The sequence below is a fragment of the Blennius ocellaris genome (genome assembly GCF_963422515.1).
Source record: "Blennius ocellaris genome assembly, chromosome: 6".
Taxonomy (NCBI): domain Eukaryota; kingdom Metazoa; phylum Chordata; class Actinopteri; order Blenniiformes; family Blenniidae; genus Blennius; species Blennius ocellaris.
In genome coordinates this window covers 27,212,824-27,230,559 of record NC_137655.1, presented here as the reverse complement: position 1 = coordinate 27,230,559, position 17,736 = coordinate 27,212,824, and the positions used below count along the sequence as shown (strand labels likewise).

Below are 17,736 nucleotides of genomic sequence, written 5' to 3'. Positions count from 1 at the left end.
TGTCGGTAGAATATCTGTAGAAGCTTAAATCTCAGAGTTTGTTGACAGAAAATCAGATTTGTGGTATTTTCTTCAATATTAACTTGGAGGTAAACCAGGGGTGTCAAACTAAACTTACTTCAGGGGCTACGTACAGCCCAATTCTAAGTAATAAAACAAAACAAAACAAAACAAAACAACAAAAACTCACCTAAAATCATCAATAATACTTCACTTTCTGTGTCTGACCTTGGAAAACAAAATAGAACTCAAACACAGACAGAGAAACGTGAAATGTCAGTTCAGTTTCTTAAAAATCAATTTTAAAACAAAAACGCCGGGAACCATGCAATACAGATAAGTTTCATTTTAATAAACTCTTCTTAGAGGCAGGAGTGCGTAAAGAGGCAAGCTTGAATGACAAAAACAGAGCTCTGGCGAAAGGAAAGAAAATAGTAAAATTGTACAGTGTAATGGAAAATGCTAAATGATCAAATCAATGCAATCATTTGACCACATTTTGTCACATAAAAATTCTCTGCAGAACAAAAACGCATTCACTGAAAGTTGTGCTCCTGCTGCGTTGTTGTGGTTGAGTTGTGAGGTGTGAAGGGAACCATACGACCCTGCTGAGCCTCACGGTACCAGACTATTGAACCGTGTGAGAGTCGGGGTGTCAAACCAGACCAGACCACATACAGACCAGCTTCACCTTGAGCTGCCAGACTGCTAAATTACTGCCGTAGTTGTCAGGGTTCAGGCTTGTTTTTTGCTGGAGTCTGGGCTTTCAGGCTGCGTGGCTTCCCCCGCCTCTGCTGACTTCTTCTCCTGAGCCTGAGCGTGAGACCGTCGCCCCCTGGTGGCTGTGGTGGAAGTTGGGTTTGTTGCTGTTGTCAAGTCTGTTGCTGTGCCTCACTGAGTTTCTTCTCCGGCACGTCAGCTGCTGTTTGCGAACTTTGCTCAGGTTAGGACAGCAAGACTTTGGGTTTTTTTCCCATTAAACTTTGGAGGTTAATCAGAACTACAGAAGTGTCGGGCATTCTGAGTCCTCGTCTCCCAACCTAATAATAACCTTTGAATTTCAACTTCATAGCTTTTCTTTGTAGTGGCACAGCACATACTTGATAAACCTCTATCTTTTTGCAAAAACCGAACAATTATGATGAAAAATGACGACAATGTCAACCAACTTTAATGAAATCTGGTGTAAAATACAGTAGGGCTTTTGATGCTAATGCTAGCTTGGCAGCTTTCATGGTAGCATCATTGGTTTCTTAGGGGTGTGTTGTGTCTGTTACTAGTTTTCTAAGACATTTCTACAATTTTCTTGGTGGTTTGTTGGGTTGGATTGGAACCACTATTGTGAGCCAGTTTTGTCCCACGAGCAGGTCTCATCCACCTCCAAACACACTGTGGTGTCATCAATGAGTGTGGACGCTACACACACACACACACACACACACACACACACACACACACACACACACACACACACACACACACACACACACACACACACACACACACACACACACACACACACACACACGGACCAAACACAGGAAGAGACAGGCTTCATCAGCATGGCTCACATTGACAAGTCCAATCCTGTCTTTTACTCTGTGCTGCTTCGATGCTTTAATACTCTTTGTTCGAGGTCATAAGAGGGAAAAATATAAGATGTTCCACCAAAATAAAGCAACATATTTTGACCAGAAGGCAGCATTGTTAAAGACACTGTGCTGCAGCAGCAGATCCTCCACAGACTCCATCAACTCTCCAATCCTTCCTTTCCGACACGCACACTTTGAGGACAACGAGGTGAGGACATGACGGCTGCGAACGTGTAATTAGTGCAAATGTCTTTTTTCCAACTTTGGTTGGGACCAAAGCAGGACAACAATTCCAATTTCTTTCTAAGCATAAAAAAAAGAAAACCAAAATAACCTGACATACGTGAGTGACTTTGCTCTGAATGCACATGTTGGCTACTTCAGTTTTTTTCAGCAAAGCTCCTCAGAAGAAGTTGCACACCTGCACAAAGTCATGTGACCATGGAGCTCCTCGTCTGATGTGGATGTTGTTCACACACAGCGGCTCCTCGTGCCTGGAAACCAGGAAGAAGTTAAACCGTGTGTGTGTGTGTGTGTGTGTGTTGTGGATTGTAACGTACCGCAGCGCGGGGAACTCGGTCAGGCAGACAGACTTGACGTGGATCTCCCCCTGCCTGTAGAAGCGAGCCCCGGTGTTCTTCAGCCAGATGGAGCCGATCTCACAAAGAGCCACAGGGTGGGCCAACACCGTCCGGTACTCCGTCCAGCCCGTCTGGCTGCAGAGTACACACAGTACACACTGTACACACTGTACATACTGTACATACTATACACACTGTAACACTCTACAAACTGTACACACTGTACACACAGTACACGCTGTACACACTGTTGTGGTGCAAAATGATCAACTGGAGTCTCATGTTTATTGAAGCCAGTCTTTCTATAGCAACAGAACCAGACTCAGAGGAAGAGGAACCTGCAGAACTAGACTCAGAGGTGGAAGAACCTGCAGAACCAGAGGAGGAGGAGGAGGAACCTGCAGAACGAGACTCAGAGGAGGAGAAACCTGCAGAACCAGACTCAGAGGAGGAGCAGGAACCTGCAGAACTAGACTCAGAGGTGGAAGAACCTGCAGAACCAGACTCAGAGGAGGAGGAATCTGCAGAACCAGACTCAGATGAGGAGGAGAAACCTGCAGAACCAGAATCAGAGGAGGAGGAACCTGCAGAACCAGAGGAGGAGGAGGAGAAACCTGCAGAACCAGAGTCAGAGGAGGAGGAACCTGCAGAACCAGACTAAGAGGTGGAAGAACCTGCAGAACCAGACTCAGAGGAGGAGGAACCTGCAGAACCAGAGTCAGAGGAGGAGGAACCTGCAGAACCAGACTCAGAGGAGGAGGAACCTGCAGAACCAGAGTCAGAGGTGGAAGAACCTGCAGAACCAGACTAAGAGGAGGTGGAACCTGCAGAACCAGAGTCAGAGGAGGAGGAACCTGCAGAACCAGGCTAAGAGGTGGAATAACCTGCAGAACCAGAGTCAGAGGAGGAGGAACCTGCAGAACCAGACTAAGAGGTGGAAGAACCTGCAGAACCAGACTCAGAGGAGGAGGAACCTGCAGAACCAGAGTCAGAGGAGGAGGAACCTGCAGAACCAGACTCAGAGGAGGAGGAACCTGCAGAACCAGAGTCAGAGGTGGAAGAACCTGCAGAACCAGACTAAGAGGAGGAGGAACCTGCAGAACCAGACTCAGAGGAGGAGGAACCTGCAGAACCAGAGTCAGAGGAGGAGGAACCTGCAGAACCAGAGTCAGAGGAGGAGGAACCTGCAGAACCAGAGTCAGAGGAGGAGGAACCTGCAGAACCAGAGTCCCAGCAGGATACCTTCTGCCGTTCAGGTTGTGGTGAGGGGACAGAAGGAGACAGGATTCAAACCCTGGTTCTTGGTCTGCAAAGCTTTATGACCAGAGAACCGTTTTCATAATTTTATGACGCTAAACATGTCAGTTCTCCGAAATGAAGAAAAAAACGTCTTAAAAATTACGATATAAACAGAAATTTAGGTTGCATTCATTAAGAGTCACAATTTAAAGGTACTGAATCTCATTATTTTAGCTCTTGTGGTCATTTCTAGACATTTTCTTTTTCTTCTCTTCATGGATTTTGACTATTTGAGCCACTTTAGCTATTTAACTATGTAACTATTCATAACTGCTGTGTGTTTCTTTGTGGCAAGAGCAGTTTCAGCTTTACCATTTTCACCTCCCTTTTCTTCTTTTTGACTTTTTTCTTTTAGTTTTTTTTTTACTGAAAATAACCTCTGTAGCCTACTACCATTTTTTTTTTTTTTACCAATTTAGGTTTAACTGTTTTGGGGCATTTTATAATAATAATAATAATAATAATAATAATAATAATAATAATAATAATAAAAAATAAAAAAAAATACTAATTATTATTATTATTATTATAGTAGTTTTGAGCTATTTTATTCTTTGGGGGGGGCAATTCTGTCTGTTTGACTTTATCTAGCTGTTAGCATAGATTAGACTATTCTGAGAAATTCAGCATTGCATGCAAATAGAATAAAGTGAAAGCGTAGTAAAAATCTTTATTTGCAAATATTTTTTTGAAAATTAGAGGGAGCCACTAGAGGGGGCTGAAGAGCTGCAGAGCCCTGGGGTCGGGGTAGTGCGACCAGCGTTGCCAGGTTAGGTTTCATGTTTGACACGACTGGTGTCCAACATTTGATGCTGCTGATCCAGATGTAGTTTCATGTTCATGGTCTACTCAAGCCTTCAGGTGACATATTCACATCACAGGAAGCCGTGGATTCACAAAACCAAGCGGAACTTGGAGCAGACTCCCGCTAAACTAGGATGAACCCGTGCAGTCAGTGTTGCACCTGGTGAAGCCTCCTGGAGCTCACAATGCTCCTCGTCCCTCTGGAAATAGGGGTATGAGGAGAAAGAAAATGCAAGCTCTGCAATAAAGATGCTGCGCTCACGGCTGGATAAATGGACTCTGCTCTACTTAAACTCCTGGATTGATGTGAGGGTTTTCGCTTTGCATGCTTGTTATGGAGTGGAAACATTTCTCTCCACCGTCTGAGTTTTCAGGAGTTCTGTTATAGTCTGTCAGAAAGTCTGAAAAGACTTTTCTTTATCGGATTTATCTTTGCTCTTTCTTGTATGTTAACTATTCACTGATATTCATAATGTGCATCAGTGAAGTGATCTATTGAGCTCATCACGAGGCTGGAGCACGGTGCATACGATCAGCTCAGACCATTACTTGAGTGATGAACCATCTCTACCACCGTTGATCTCACCGCAATGCCTCGAGACTTTCTTTACAGAGCTCTAACAACACCAAGGTTCCAGTAGGTCATGTGTCTGCAGACTGAAAGCCTTAGGAGGAACTTCACAGGCATGCAACCACAATAGAAACAAGCTGATGACCTCATGTTCGAAGAATAACGAAGACTACATCCATACATTTGTCTTGCTTGTTTTCCGGTTTCTGAAATCTTGTGTTCTCTTAAAATTACACTGAATAATTTCAGGAATTCAGAAAAGTACTGGTGCTCACTTTGTGTACCCCTTAAATGCAACAATTTGAATAATTCAAAGAAAGAAATGGATCAAGCTGCTTTCTTGAACATGACAACAAGTCTATCTCTTAATAATGACAACATGGTAAAACTAAAGATTTACAAAAGTAAAACCATTTGGGAGCTAAATCTATGTTATGTTAAGCGAATTGGTTGATGTTTGATTTATTTTTGCTGCAGATGTACGCAAATGTTTTAGTTTGTATAATTCAGTAATATTCTGGATTATGCATGCATAATGCCACAAGGCGGTGTAGCGATTGACTACACCTAGATCTGTTTAACGCAGATTCGTATATATGGTTTATGATTTTCTGTGATTTTAATAAAGAGCCCCTGCTCGTCTCAAACAGATTAAAACGTGGACCTACAGCCTGAGCCTCCGCTCTGTTCCCATGTTCTCCGTCCTCAGCGTGACCTCCAGCTCTGCGCTCTTGTCCAGCGGAGAAACCTCCAGCTCCAGCAGGATGTGATGAGCTGAGCAGGAAACAAAACATACAGCACAGCTGGCAGCTTCATGCATAAACATACAGAAGACAAACACAGCAAACCAGATGTTCACATCCTAATGAGACACATTTGCACAAAGTCCATGCAATTAATTATGCAATCACTTTTTTCACATGGATTTTGATTTAGTTTCCTCCACAGTCCAAAAGCATGTATTAGAGATGAATTTTCATTTATTATAAGGAAAATATAAATATATATCTCTATATATATCTCCATATCTACATCTATCTGTCTATCTGTCTATCTATCTATCTATCTATCTATCTATCTATCTATCTATCTATCTATCTATCTATCTATCTATCTATCTATCTATCTGTCTGTCTGTCTGTCTGTCTGTCTGTCTGTCTGTCTGTCTATCTATCTATCTATCTATCTATCTATCTATCTATCTATCTATCTATCTATCTATCAGGGCTGCTCGATTATGGAAAAAATCATAATCAGGATTGTTTTGGGCAATATTGAAATCACAATTATTTGCACAATTACGTCTTTGAATGTGGAACAGCATTTATTGAACATGTTTAAAAAAAGACTCTCCTGTTTAATATATAAAAATATCTTGTAATGTAGTAGTAAAAAATAAACTGCTGTACTGCACTCAATCTTTTGAAAACAAGAAATAAAAAAAATACAATAAGAGATAGATATACTTCAATTTAAATACTTTGATAAATTGTTCCAAATTAAAATGTTGTCGGTGTCGAGGCGATGAACGGGAGTCGGAGGCGACGTGTTCAGCAAGGAACTCCAAACTTTATTCTCCATTCCAACACACTTCCCGGAAACGCCTTTCTTTTCTCTCTTTTTTTCTCTCATCTCTCCAACGGAGCTTCACACACTGTGCAACAAAACTACTTCCTCTCTACAAAATAAAGTTCCCCACCACCCCACAGTAACGGGATGAATTATGACCTTCACTGATCACCACAGTGGGGAACTTTATTTTGTAGAGAGGCGAGGTTTCCGGCCGATAGTATTTTGGTGTACCAGCGTGTGGCGCTGTGCTCTCATGTTGGAGAGAGAGAGAGAAAAGAAGAGTTACAGAGAAGTGTGGATTCATGGAGGATAAAGTTTGGAGTTCCTTGCTGAACCTCCGACTCCCGTTCATCAGATCTACATCGTCCTTTTCCCTCCTGCAGAGGAACTCTGAGATCGTCTGGAGCCGTAATCGTTGCCTGATTTGTACATGCAGGATGCCGCCGATCATGAAGACTATATATTAACATTATTAAAATGAAATAAATCTATTGCTCACCCAGTACTGTCAGGTTCATGGCCATTATCTTTATCTATCAGTACACTTTTACTCTGTTTGGTACAGAGTTTGACCAAAACTCTTATTTCTACTTGAAGCTCACCACAGAAGGATTTACAGTTCTCCCCAGCTTTACTTCAAAACGTCACGTTGCCTATATTCAAATCTAAAAAAAACTTTTAAAAAAATGTAGAAATTATAACACAGTTGAATTAACTTTGTAATTATAGTAGGAAGAGACATGATGTATGGATTAACTCAGGCTACTTTGAGGATTATATGTTAGATTAGTGCAAACTCACCACAATAAGGGGCCGAGGACGTCGTGAGGAGGAAGAGCTGCTTCTCTCTGGGAACTGGAGACATGAGTATCCCGCTGTTCTGTGATAAACCTGACACACACACACACACACACAGGCACACACACACACACACACACACACACACACACACACACACACACACGCACACACACACACACACACACACACACACACACACACACACACACACACACACACACACACACACACACACACACACACACACACACACACACACACACACAGGGTTGATGTCCCTCTACACACCCTGACGGAATCAGTGGAGATGTTCCATGTATGACATTGATTCAACTAATTTATACTTTTACTTATTAATTGCTCATAAGCACTGGAAGGGTGGCAGCAGAGTTCGAATTACGGGGGAGCTAAAGGGACCTGAGCTCCCCTGAAAGCCTAATTTGAAAAATTTAGGGGGAGCTCTAAAAACACTGGCAATGTGAGAGAATAGGCTATTCTACAAACTTGAGAGGTCTGATCGGAAAACAGGGCTCCCCCGAAAGCCACGTTGTAATTCGAACCCTGGGTGGCAGCAAACCAACGATGAGGAAGTAAAGAATCTCCTTTGGGAGAAGTTGTTTGTATTTAGCGTGGGAGTGCTGGGCTGGCGGGGGTTAAGAGCCTTGCTCATGGGTTCATAATAGGAATTTGATGCCACCACTGTCTTCTTTTACCAGCAGTGTCAGCTGGGATTTGAACCCAGGATCTGTGGTAAATCCTGAAAACAGCTCTTTTGGTAATAGCTGCAGACCCCTGATCTAAAACAATAAAGTTCAACTCTAAAATATCATTTCTCATTTAGAAATATGAATATCTTTGCATGTTTCTTGGTGAGTGTACCAATGGTGGGACACGAGCCTTTGAAGTCATCACAGTCCACACACAGTCCCTGCAGGAAGTCCTCATACGAGCTGCACGGGACCCCCGCCAGCGTGCACGAGCCGTTCAGCGCGCTCATGTAGACGTGCAGCGCCCTCATGTGGTCGCAGATCACGTAGCCGTACACTGGGAAGTAAACGAGAACTGACAACACACAGCAGCACCGAGGGAGCCGTGATGGCCGAATGCCAGACTGAGATCAGAATGTGGTTTCCATTTGAACCAAAACAATGAGCTGTTGGTGAGTTTCAGGCTCACTAGAAGGGAATCTGGAGCGAGCGCATCCGGCCTGGTCCTTCCCTCCGTTCAGGAAGAAGTCCACGTGGCCCACGGGGATGGAGATGCCAAAATCTGAAGCAGAGGAGAGGAACAGCTCCGTAAATAAAGCTGGTGTGAGAAAGAAAGCTTATGCCGAGGAAAAGCGTTTTGGAAAAAGTTTCTCCAGAAAATCAGCTCTAAATCTCTCAACTCACGCAAACAAGGTTCAACCTGATTACAACATCCAGGATTAAAGGCTGTGCTAATCCGACAACCTTCCTCACACGAGGGGAGAAACCAGGCTTTCTAACCCGTCAGCCCCCAGAGGAATGAACATGGCAGAGAGGTGATCGGCCTCACAGTCAGAGTCCGTGTGGATGGCGTCCACGAACTGGGCGTCGGACGGGTCCAGGCGATCGAAGGTGTCGGCTCCTTTGAACATGGGTCCAGCAGGGTCCAGGCCTGGGGCACAGCAGGGAAAACCAATAAATCAAACACAAATCATCAGGGATCTTGCAATTTAATCCTCTGTCAATCTGGAACCACAGACAGGAGACATGTAGGCTTGTAATCCCTCCATAATCCCGTCACGACACGTTCTCTTCAGATTGCTGCTGTTTGGCTTCTGGACTTCATAAAAGTAGATCAGATCTTCCAGGAGTTGAGTTTAAGTCCACCTTCAACCCAGAGAAGGTCCAGCTGACTCATCGTTATGTGCCGGCGCACATGAGAACCCTTCAGTGTCAGTACCGGGAGCCGGCTGGAGCGCCGGTCTGCTCCGTCCACTGGCTGGACGTCTGGTTGACTGCTGGCCAGATGTCAGCCTTGGCCCCGCCCCCGAGCTCTGAACACCTTGTTCAGGGCTGGAATATGCCAGCACTGGAGGACTGTCACTTTCTATAGTAACGCCACGTCTGATTGTCTGTTTTCCTCGACATATTTCTTTGAAACCTCTTGGCATTTTGTAACAAAACGTTTGATGGTACGTTTGATGGTCACAAAAGAATTTTCAGTCACTTTCTGGCCCATTGTGGCTGAGAAAAACAACGTGCCTATCAACCATGTATGTCTTGATGCAGAGGACACACTGCCTCATTACACAGATGTACATCACCAATAAACACTCATGTCTACAGAGCTTGGACTTGGAAAATATGAATAATGATCAGGCTTCATCATGGCTACATTGGAATTGCTCCATTAATAAAACTGAATTAACTGAAAGCGATTCACCATTTCTTGCTATTGGATTATGATAGACTTAGAAAATATTGTTTTGTGACACTTAACCCTTAAAAAAGTGTCCCTAAACATGTTTTGAGTAGTGGAACCTGTGTGATAGACAGCAGCAGCTGACAACAGGAAACAAAAACAACATACAGTCATTTGATTGTATGACTCTTTGCATAGATTCACATTAATTCATTGATTTTAAAGGTATACTTTAAATGTTTCTGCTGAAATCAGATTCCTGACTTAACCTTCGAGAGGAAAGAGTACAGAAATATACTCAGGAAGGCATTCACTCCAAAATATTAAAACAATTAACCATCCAGAGACACTGTGATGTTTGGTTTAATCGTCTCTCTCTGATCTAAACCCAAACAAGGCGCTCAAATAAAAAGGCCTGATTGGACCAGTGAGCAGAAGCGAAGCTTGCTTCTTGTCTGAAGGCCACTCTGGAGCTCAGAGAACATTTAGTCTGCTGCTGCAGGATGCATCATTTTCTACCTGCCTCTGGAGACTCAGCAGGACTGAAATCCTCCTGAATTATCATGTTTTCTACTTCTAACATCCTCATGAAGAGAAACCTCTTGAAAACACACTGCCCTCTTTAAGTCAGATGAATATTTTTTTTTAAAGCTGTAAAATACAGAACAATTGAAAGAAAATAGATTTTGTTTATTGTTCTTTTGTTTTGTTCTTGTTTTGTTTGTGTCGTATATATATATAGATAGATAGATAGATAGATAGATAGATAGATAGATAGATAGATAGATAGATAGATAGATAGATAGATAGATAGATAGATAGATAGATAGATAGATAGATAGATAGATATAGAAATATAAAATATCATCAGCATCAAAGCCATGCTTGATTGTGAGGAAGGAAAAGTCTGAACTAACCTGTGATTCTTCCTATTCTCCCTTCAAACAGAGTTCCCACGAACCCGGCGACGTGAGCTCCCAGGCTGACCCCGATGAAGTGGAAATTCTCCAGTTTACATCCATGCTTCTGTTGGAGAAAACAGCCGCAGCGCCGGTAAACTGAAGTCTTACACTTGAATTACTAAAACATCCAACACTGCAAACTAAAACTGCAATTTATTCACATGCAGGTGTAGTGCTAAGTTGACCTCTTCAGATACAAAAACATATTGATATTATTATTCATTTACAAGTGAGAATGGTGGCTTAAAACTACACTGTAAACCTGAATAAGCTCACAGAACTCAAAACATTTTGTGTAACAGATATTTAAGTGATGCTGTTAAGTGTTTTAAGTTAATGTATTTAAATATGATCTTTAAACATAAACAAATTCATTTAAATATTCTTGTGTAAACTGTTACACAAAAAGTTTTGAGTTTTGTGAGCTTCTCTGGGTTTCCAGTGCATTAATCTACTTCTGGGCCACTGTTCACTTACTTTATAGTTTGATATTTTCTTATCCTTTACTAGTGATTTTAGCACTATTCTTTTTGCAGTTGTAACTTTTTAAGATAGATTAAGTATTCTAGGTGTTTGATTTGATCATTTTTAAATAATACAAACAATTTCACCATCCCCTTTTTTTAGCTATTTTCTTTTCAAGCTGTTGGTTGTTTCTGAACATTCAATAAAACGTCTTTCTTGATTCCTTCCACAGATCACAAAACTAATAGAAGTCATTCAACATCAGTTGATAAAAATCTAAGTAACAACGACAACGACGATGACGATTATAATAATAATAATAATAATAATAACACAATCATCATCATCTATACACGTTCAAAATAAAAATTAGAAAATTCAAAAAATGTACTCCATTAAAAACAAAAGTGTTTCAAAATGAAATTGTTCTTCTCTGGATGTTTCTTCTCACCTGCAGCTCGTTGATGAGGACGGAGATCTGCACAGCCACCTCCTTGTAGTTCTCCACCACCAGGTTGTAGGCGAAGGAGGCTCCATACACCCAGTCCACCACCACCACGTTGACGTCCTGGGCCCTGAGCAGGGCCTGGGCCAGCTCCTTCACCCAGGAGGGCTTACTGCCCAGAGCCCTGGGGGGGGGGGGGGGGGAGGTCAGAGTGAGGTCATGTCCCGGAATGTGGCCCCACACAGGCTTTATTTAGAGCAACTTTAGTCGAATGTAGTTGTTTCAAATAAATCTGGACTGCACCCACACTCAAAAGCTGTAATTTGGGAAGTTTTGCATCAAGTCCATACCGTGATTCAACTCTGGGTTTTCTGTCTCTTCTGACTCAAAGTTCTAATTTTGGTTAAAATACCAAAACTCATGTCTTCAATTATGACTCAATAGGAGTTAACCTCTTCTCTCTGCATTGTTGGGAGAGTGTTTAGATGCTTTCATCAGTTTTGACTAAGAATGATCAAATAACTGGGTGGCATAGTCGTTGGCACTCTGACCTCACGGTGAGAAACAAACCCAGTTTGAGCTGAGCTTGAGGGGTTTGTGACTTCACATGTTTTCTCTGTGGGTTTCTCCACTTCTTCCTGTTTCCTCTCACAGTCCAAAAACACACTTGTCAGGTATTTTACTGACTCAGTGGAATGGACGAAGCATGAAGAATATGAACTCACCCTGACTGCTGTCATTTAAGCTGAACGTTTTATGTTTTTCAGATGGAAACAGGCTTAAACCTTGCGTGCCCCTTTTCCATCTTTCAATATCAAATAGTTCTGAAATGTCCACCTTGGCTCTAATAATACAGCTAAAGCTAATGCAACCACAGTATTAAACAAAAATGTTACACCTTTTTCCAATGGAAAAGTTTTTTTTTCTCTGTGAAAGTGCTTGTTGTATATTACACAAATCAAATTGAATTGAATTGGCTCCCATCATGAAATAAAGAATTGATCTGGCTCCAGTTTTAGCATCAAATTGTGTTTTAAATATTAATCTTTTCTATCTAAGTTGTGATGTAATAATCCTCCACAGAACATTCAGTTTTCAAATGGGATGTAAAGGTTACTTATATTGAGGAAATGCATGTAAATGTAACTGTGGTCAAGACGGATCGTATTGCACCCTGGTGCAGTTGATCTGCAGTTGTTAGTGCTTTTGACTCACATTGATGAAGTGCTGGTTCAAATACCAGCTGGACCTTTCTGGGTGGAGTTTGCATGTTGTCCACGTGTGTGACTGGAATGTAAGGAACATGCATGTGAGGCTGACTGGTGACCCTACATTGCCCCTCAGTGTGTGTGTGTGTGTGTGTGTGTGAATGTGTGTGGTTGTCATTTCCTGAAGAGTTACACAGGGATTGACCAGCAGGGTTCCTCCTCACCTGTAGCCGTGGATGATGACCTTGGTCAGGAGGGAGACGTTGAAGAGCGAGCTCTGCTCCGCCAGAGACTCCTGACTGAACTTGTGAGCACAGTCCATGTTTCTCCTGGTCAGCAGCAGGTACTGCACCTGCAGTTTGGCTCTCTGCTGCCGGTACTCCTGCCATGTGGTGTTGTTGAGTTCAGCACACTCTTCTTGCTGTTCAGCTGAACCTGGCGGAAATAACACCTGATGTATTGATGAGCGGCATCTAACTATCAGTCTTGTGAGAGGATGGCGCCAGTGTCCGGCCAAGTTTCTGCTGCCTCTCTGCTCTCCTTGTCTCGTGAGTTTTCTCATATTATTCTTTGTTGCTTCAACCCAATCGACAAATAGTGGTGTCTCAGCAATCATTTAATACGATCGTCACATGCTATTCTGCATCAAGGCATGCATGGAGGAATTTTCCAGTACCTGGGACAGGTACTCACACTTTTTCCCTCCAAATCTGGAGCGCCACTCGTCATATGCGGAGAACCTGCTGGCACCTGCTGCTGGCAGGGTGCCAGGGCAGGAGGAGGCAACGATGGGGGTCCAGGGCCGGAGTCCAGGCCAGGCTGAGGAAGTGCAGATCCCCAGGATTTTCAATCTGGCCGAGCGGGTCTGGGGCTCCTGGGAGTGAGCGGTGTCTGAGGTCGGTTCCTGTCTGATGGGGACGTGGGGAGGATCTTGGACCGAGTCTTTCCAACCCGACTTAATCCTACATTCCGCCAGCGTGCCCTGCTCCTGAAGTGGACCGTCCCATCCAGCCGCTGAGGAACATACCAGACCAGTCCCGCCACACCTGTGTTCCACCAGGATCACCCTGCTCAACAAGCTCCATTGTGAACAAGACGTTTGCACTGTGTGATCTCTTCACCAAGGAGAACCTGGATTTTATGTTTCTCATGGAGACTTGGCATCGGGAGAATGAGTACGTTCATCTTAAAGAGTTGTGCCCCTTGGACTGTTCCGTGTTGGGGACACCGCAGCTCGCCTGACGCGAAGGCGGCTTGGCGATGGTTTACCAGGACTCTTTCTACTGCACACTGATGGACACGAGCGCTTCCAACGCATTTGAGCTGCAGATAAGATAAGATAAGATAAGATAAGATAAGATAAGATAAGATAAGATAAGATAAGATACGCCTTTATTGATATCACAGTGGAGAAATTTACTTGTAACATTCAGCTCTTGAGGACACTCATGAGGAAAGGAGAGAAAGGTGCAAACAGTTAGTAGAATAGGCAAGGAAAGTGCAAACAGTTAGTAGACTAGAGGTATCTTATATACAATTTTTTTTAAATTAAGTGACTTAGATAAAGTGTCCTAGATGCAGGTGTTGTTGCACATACTGTCGCTGTTTCTACACAGTCCTGTTGTCCAGTCTAACAGCAGTGGGGATGAAGGACTTGCTCCGTCCTGCACTGAGGGTGTCTCAGTCTGCCACTGAGAGCTCCTCAGCTCCTCTACAGTCCCGTGCAGTGGGTGGGTGGTGTTGTCCATGATGGAGGTGGCCTTAACTACCACCCTCCTGTCGCTTACCTCCTTCACAGACTCCAGGGGCCAGGGGCCCAGGACGGAGCTGGCCCTCCTGACCAGCTTGTCCAGTCTGTTCTTGTCCCGCTCTGTGCTGCCCGGGGCCCAGGGCCCAGGGGCCAGGGGCCAGGGGGCCAGGGGGCCCGGGGCCAGGGGCCAGGGGGCCAGGGGGCCCGGGGCCCAGCACACGGCAGCGTAGTGGAGAGCAGAGGCTACCACAGAGTCCTAAAAAGTCCTGAGCAGAGGCCTGCTCACTCCGAAGGACCTCAGTCTCCTCAGAAGGTGGAGGCGACTTTGGCCCTTCTTGTACAGGGCGTCGGTGTTGTGGGACCAGTCCAGTTTATTGTTGAGGTGAACACCCAGGTACTTGAAACTGTCCACCTCCTCAATGCCCTCCCCCTGGATGTTCACCGGTGTGTGTGGTGGTCTCTTCCTCCTGAAGTCCATCACCATCTCCTTCGTCTTACTGGTGTTCAAGCACAAGTGGTTGGATCACACCAGTCCACAAAGTCCATGATGACCGACCGGTACTCCAGTTTGTCCATGGTGACCGACCGGTACTCCAGTTAGTCCATGATGACCGACCGGTACTCCAGTTAGTCCATGATGACCGACCGGTACTCCAGTTCGTTCCCCTCGGACACCCGGCCCACGATGGCGGAGTCATCGGAGAACTTCTGCAGATGACAGCTGTCCGTGTTGTAGGTGACGTCCGACGTGTAGATGGTGAAGAGGAACGGTGAGAGGACGGTGCCCTGAGGGGCCCCGGTGCTGCAGACTACCACCTCAGACTCACAGCTGCGCAGCCGCAGATGTGTGAGGTTGTAAACACACAGTCCTTCCACTGTCGCTAAATGTATTGACCTCCTGGTTACTGCTCGTTTATTCCTCGATGAATTTAGTGAGTTTGTCATCGAGACGGTTTTAATCTTCACACTGACGATCCGTCTTGTCCTACAGCAGCTGAACTCTTAACGCTTATGGACTCCTTTAACTTTCCCCAGGACGCTACCAGTCCCACTCATGAAGAAGGCCATACCTTAGATTGTTTTTTTTTTCTCTTGGACTAAATGTTGACCAGCTCAGTGTTGTGAAAACGGCATCAACATATTAATCTAAGCGCTTCTCAAACATGAGGAAAAACCCTAAAATTCTGTTTGACACTATTAAACATCTTGTTGCTCCTCAACTCCTCAAGTGCCTGTTACACCCAGGAGGAATGTAATAACTTCCTAAACGTCTCTGTTACACCCAGGAGGAATGTAATAACTTCCTAAACGTCTCTGTTACACTCATGAGGAATGTAATAACTTCTGAAACTTCTTTGTGAACAAAGTGGGAGATATCAGGTCCAGCATCAGTCCTGCCCTGCATTATTTCCTCTCTAAGGTGCTCGTGGTCTTCTTTCACTCCTGTCAGCCTCCAGTAGAAAGACTTTAGTGGACAAGCGGAAACCCTCCTCCAGCCCCGCTGACGTTCTACCCTCGTCTCTGTTCATAAATGTTTTGATGTGGACGGTTCTTGGCTTCTAAAACTGATAATCTTTTACTTGAGTCAACACGGTCCCCAGCTCCGTTAACCATGCTGTGGTGAACCCTGTTCTTAAAAATCCAAACCTTGATCCCGTGGAGCCAAAAACCTACAGGCCAATATTAAAAATATTTTCTCAAAAAGCTTGGAAAATGTAGTGGCAACTCAACTAACCTCATATTTGGAGCAGCAGGACTTTTACGACAAATTTCAATCAGGTTTCAGTAAAAAGCACTCTACTGAAACTGCTCTATTAAAGTTTTTAATAATATGATGACTCTCGTCACTCCACAGTCCTAGTCTTACTGGACTTTAATGTGCTTTCCATACGGTGGACCTCAATATGTTGATCAACATACTTTAATCATTTGGAAGTTTCTGGGTCGGTCCTTTACTGGTTTTCTTTATACATTAAAGGAAGAACTTTCAATGTTGCCATCAACAACAAACTGTCTGATGTGTCCAGCCTGTCCTGTGGTGTTGCTCAGGGCTCTGTCCTGGGGCCTGTAATGTTTCTTTTGTATCTGTTGTCTTTTGGTCGTCTCATTGCTAACCCTAATCTTCATTGGCTCCCAGTCAAATTTCGAATTGACTTTTTGATTTTAATTCTCACTTTCCGGGCGTTGCATGGTCAGGCCCCTCAGTACATTAGGACATGCTGAGGCGCCCGCCGATTCTCAGAGTCACCCTCTGACACCTCAGGATCACCCTCCGATCCGCATGGTCACCCTCCGATCCTCAGTCACCCTCCGATCTTCAGGGTCACCCTCCGATCCTCAGTCACCCTCCGATCTTCAGGGTCACCCTCCGACATCTGAGGGCCACAGTCCGACTTTCAGGGTCACCCTCCAATCCTCAGGCCAGAGTCTCCTGAAGGCCCCAAAGCTGTGGCTTAAAACCCGGGGTGACTTGTCCTTTCAACCTGGAGCCCCTCCCCCAGTGGGACCAGTCAAGGCTGTAGCCCCTCCCCCCGTGGGACCAGTCAAGGCTGTAGCCCCTCCCCCCGTGGGACCAGTCAAGGCTGTAGCCCCTCTTCCTGGGGGACCGGTCCTTTCAGGCTAAAGGCTATGGAACGACGTGCCTCTGTCCCTCCACATGCTCGATTCTACAAGTTCTTTTAAAATGTACTTTTAAGATTTTAGCTAAATACTTTTCTCAATTTTACTGCATTTTATGAGATTTGTATGTTCTCTTTTACTGCACCCCTTTTATGTACAGCACTTTACTTACCAATAAAAAATCCTATTGTTTGTACAGCAAATGAACACAGCAAATCTACTAAAACCATACAGCCAGACGGTATTGGGATTTTTTTCACTTGCAATATGTCCCTTCATGTTTGAATGCTGCTAACAACAACAACAACAACAGCAACAACAGCAACAGCAACAACAACAACAACACATCATCACCTCCTAAAACAGCATTTTTGACTTATGAGTTTTGACACGATTGAGATTAATATTAAGTGTTAGAAATCATCAAATTCAAATGTTTCCTATTAGACTCTTTTAGTATAAATTATTAGTATAACTTATTATTATTATTATTATTACTATTATTATTATTATCGTTGTTGTTGTTGTTGTTGTTGTTATCATCATTAATTCTTTTTTGTCTTTATTTAATTGTACCTTTTTGCATTTAGTTGTCTGGAATTTAAATGTTAAAGCTGAAAAGTAAAAGATATAAATATTATACAAGATATAATTTATATTTAATATAATTCTATCTATC

General features: G+C 43.8%; 1 protein-coding gene across 2 annotated transcripts in view; it reads right to left on the bottom strand.

The window, feature by feature from the left end:
- Window positions 1–484: 484 nt before the first annotated feature.
- pla1a (phospholipase A1 member A) overlaps window positions 485–17,736 on the bottom strand; it is a 17,860-nt gene continuing 608 nt past the window's right edge. The window contains exons 2-11 of one of the 2 annotated variants that reach the window (XM_080498510.1): window positions 12,913–13,123; window positions 11,487–11,664; window positions 10,526–10,634; window positions 8,757–8,858; window positions 8,397–8,489; window positions 8,100–8,282; window positions 7,221–7,310; window positions 5,516–5,621; window positions 2,153–2,308; window positions 485–2,086 (exon numbers count right to left, since the gene is read on the bottom strand). In XM_080498510.1, coding sequence (XP_080354636.1) covers window positions 1,996–2,086; window positions 2,153–2,308; window positions 5,516–5,621; window positions 7,221–7,310; window positions 8,100–8,282; window positions 8,397–8,489; window positions 8,757–8,858; window positions 10,526–10,634; window positions 11,487–11,664; window positions 12,913–13,123 — 1,319 coding nt within the window. In that variant the 3' untranslated portion in view covers window positions 485–1,995. The remainder of the gene's footprint in view (window positions 2,087–2,152; window positions 2,309–5,515; window positions 5,622–7,220; window positions 7,311–8,099; window positions 8,283–8,396; window positions 8,490–8,756; window positions 8,859–10,525; window positions 10,635–11,486; window positions 11,665–12,912; window positions 13,124–17,736) is intronic. The other variant, XM_080498511.1, reaches the window with a different exon arrangement.